The sequence below is a fragment of the Nicrophorus vespilloides genome, unplaced genomic scaffold, assembly GCF_001412225.1.
Source record: "Nicrophorus vespilloides isolate i.1.1-1 unplaced genomic scaffold, Nicve_v1.0, whole genome shotgun sequence".
NCBI lineage: Eukaryota > Metazoa > Arthropoda > Insecta > Coleoptera > Silphidae > Nicrophorus > Nicrophorus vespilloides.
The window spans coordinates 68,302-70,881 of NW_017096673.1; the positions used below are offsets into that span (position 1 = coordinate 68,302).

Consider the following 2,580-nt stretch of genomic DNA (forward strand, 5'->3'; position numbering starts at 1 on the left):
TATTAATAAGAATGACATATGTATATTTATATATATTTATATAATCACATCTACGTAATGAACTTGGACTCATCTGCGATGATATCTTAATAATAATCATATTTTTTTTATTCAGGGAATTGAAGGGTTTTCTGAAAGGGTAAGAAGGATCTATTTCGGGGAAGGACGTAATGCAAGCTCCGAGACTTTGGGTGCATAAAAGGATTCGGTTTCGCCAAATCCTTTGAGGTTTCAATTCAATTTCAATTCCTTCCATCCTCGACTCTAGTTAGAATAATTTCTCCTCCGCTTCTATCCGTGTACGAGTGTGTCTCTGTCTGTCTCTGTAGTATATATATATGTATGTTTGATTTCCCGTGCGCATTTCTTCTTTCATTTCAGCAAAATCCCCTTCACGAAAAAAACGCATCCTATTTCAATTTACTCGCACATGCCTCTTTCCAAATCTCGCTTTAATAAAGAACACTCATTCATTCATTTATTATTTTTTTTACACATTTCTGAGATTATAAATTCAAACATAACCATATGCGATCCGTCATAAGTAATCATGAATACGTGATTTTAGAAAGCGGCATCAGAAATCGATGGAGCCTTGAACAAACGTCAACAAATTGAAATATTCAAAACCCAAACGTAGTAGAATTATTAATTTAAGATTTTTCATTAAATTTAATTAAACGAATGCAATTGTTTCGAATCTAATACGTAATGCATGTGTAGATTTTATAAATTTCATTTATAATTATTTGTGTTAAATAAATGTGTTTTTGAAGTGTGTAAATTGAGTTTTCTCTTTTGAGTTGATCTTGGAATGGGATTTATGCGAGCGAGTTAAAAAAGTTAGAATGGATGAAGAAGAGATTGCGAGGAGCTGAGCGCCGGAAAATGCGCTCCTTTGAGAGTGGTAATTAATGTAATTTTAAAAGGAAGTTTTCGGAAGAAATGCGCAAATCCCGGGGAAAAGTCCTGGTTAAATTGGGTCGCGCGTTCTGTGCGTGCCTAAAATTATTATAGTAATAATAATAATAATAATGTATTTTTTGATTGCGCTCAATCTCTGCGATGATTGCGTAATCAAAAGGGATATGTGATTCTCTCTCTGGTTTTGCTGATGAGAGGGCTTGTGTTGGTGTGTTTTACTTTTAGAGATCGAGCGAGTCCTAGTGGTTATGTTGTTATTTCAGTCCCTCGGTTGGGGCTGGAATTTAGAATTGGGTAATGCCTCGCATTTTTTTGTGGTTGTTGTAATTTGAATTGAGGCGGCGAAGTGCCCAATTTTAAACTTCGACCCTTGCTTTTATTTTTTGTTTTTTTTTATGTCTTGGGGTGTCTTTTTGTGTGTGTGTGTGTGGAATTTGCGGATATGGGGATGATCTCTTGGTCACTCTACTCTCGCACAAACACGAACTCGTTATAATGATTCCAGCGGTTCTCTTCGGCATCGACGCCGGGTTTGAGCTCAGCGGCGCTTCCGGCCGTCCCAGAACCGCAGCTGCCGATCAGCTTGAAGCCCTGCTCGTAGAGCATGTCGAAAGCCTGCTCGAGGAAGGAGTGCTTCAGGAAGAACCTGGACGTGTAGCGTTCGGCGAGGCCGTGGTCGGGATCCCTGGACTCGTTCAACGTTTCGCCGAAGACGTCCCGCATCAGGGGAACTCTGCCGCACACCAGGATCTTCGAGAGCTTGCGGAACTTGACGTCGGCGAGGCCGTCCTTGCCGAACTGGAAGCTGCCGCGGTAGCCGACTGTGATGCAACCGGGCACCTTGGAGCGCGACGTGTCGGCGATGAGGTCCACCAGGTGCGGAAGGTTGTAGCGTTCGGCTTCGCGACGTAGACGGTCCCGTTCTCGGAAGCACTCTGGTAGGGTGAGGGTGCCGTCCCGGAGGTAGTCCAGGATGTAGCGGAAGAGAACGCCGTCGCGGTCCAGGAAATAGCGCCCTTTGGAGTCTTTGGCGATGGGTTCGTTTCCGGTGAAGATGGCGCACAGCTGAGACTCCGGCTGATTGGTGAGGGTGGCCAGGGATGCCGAGTAGGTCACCCCGCCGACGTTGAGCTCCACGATATCGGGAAATCCCGACATTCTGCGACCGATTCTATCGCCGTTCTCGCGACTTCTGCGACTCTCCGGACAGAACCGCGAGCCCTACTACCTAGAGGAGCGCGATTCTCTCCTCCTTCTCCCTCTGCTGTTCCTACCCCTTCCAGGACACTTCCTACCCCCACCGCTCCTATCGTTCCATCTCACTCCACGAATCAGGGCTGTATCCAGGATACGGTCAAAGGGCAACATCGTACATCATCCCTGTATTTATTATTACTACACCCAACTAAATACAAACTAAATTTGCTTTATCACAATAAAGTTTATACTTAATTTACATTTATAATTGTCCTTGTAAATAAAGTTATGATAGTAATTTTCATTAACTAAATTTAGTATTAAATTTGCTTTAAGATTAAAAAAGATAATTATTAACACATTGACGACGGCATGACCCACCGGTGGGTCATTAATTATAAATAATAGTTTTGTTGTACAGTGCCGTACATACTGATTTTGACTGAGTATAACCTCAAA

At 42.9% G+C, this 2,580-nt stretch overlaps 1 protein-coding gene across 1 annotated transcript; it reads right to left on the bottom strand.

The window, feature by feature from the left end:
- Nucleotides 1–1,231: 1,231 nt before the first annotated feature.
- On the bottom strand, nucleotides 1,232–2,179 carry LOC108557858 (BTB/POZ domain-containing protein KCTD12-like). The gene has a single exon (XM_017914547.1). It carries the CDS (start codon nucleotides 2,080–2,082, stop codon nucleotides 1,390–1,392), a length of 693 nt encoding a protein of 230 aa, XP_017770036.1. The 5' UTR covers nucleotides 2,083–2,179; the 3' UTR covers nucleotides 1,232–1,389.
- Between the last annotated feature and the right edge of the window lie 401 nt (nucleotides 2,180–2,580).

Bases quoted from the DNA above. Each gene is read 5' to 3' on its own strand.
- LOC108557858 (XM_017914547.1), bottom strand. From the start codon at position 2,082: ATGTCGGGATTTCCCGATATCGTGGAGCTCAACGTCGGCGGGGTGACC.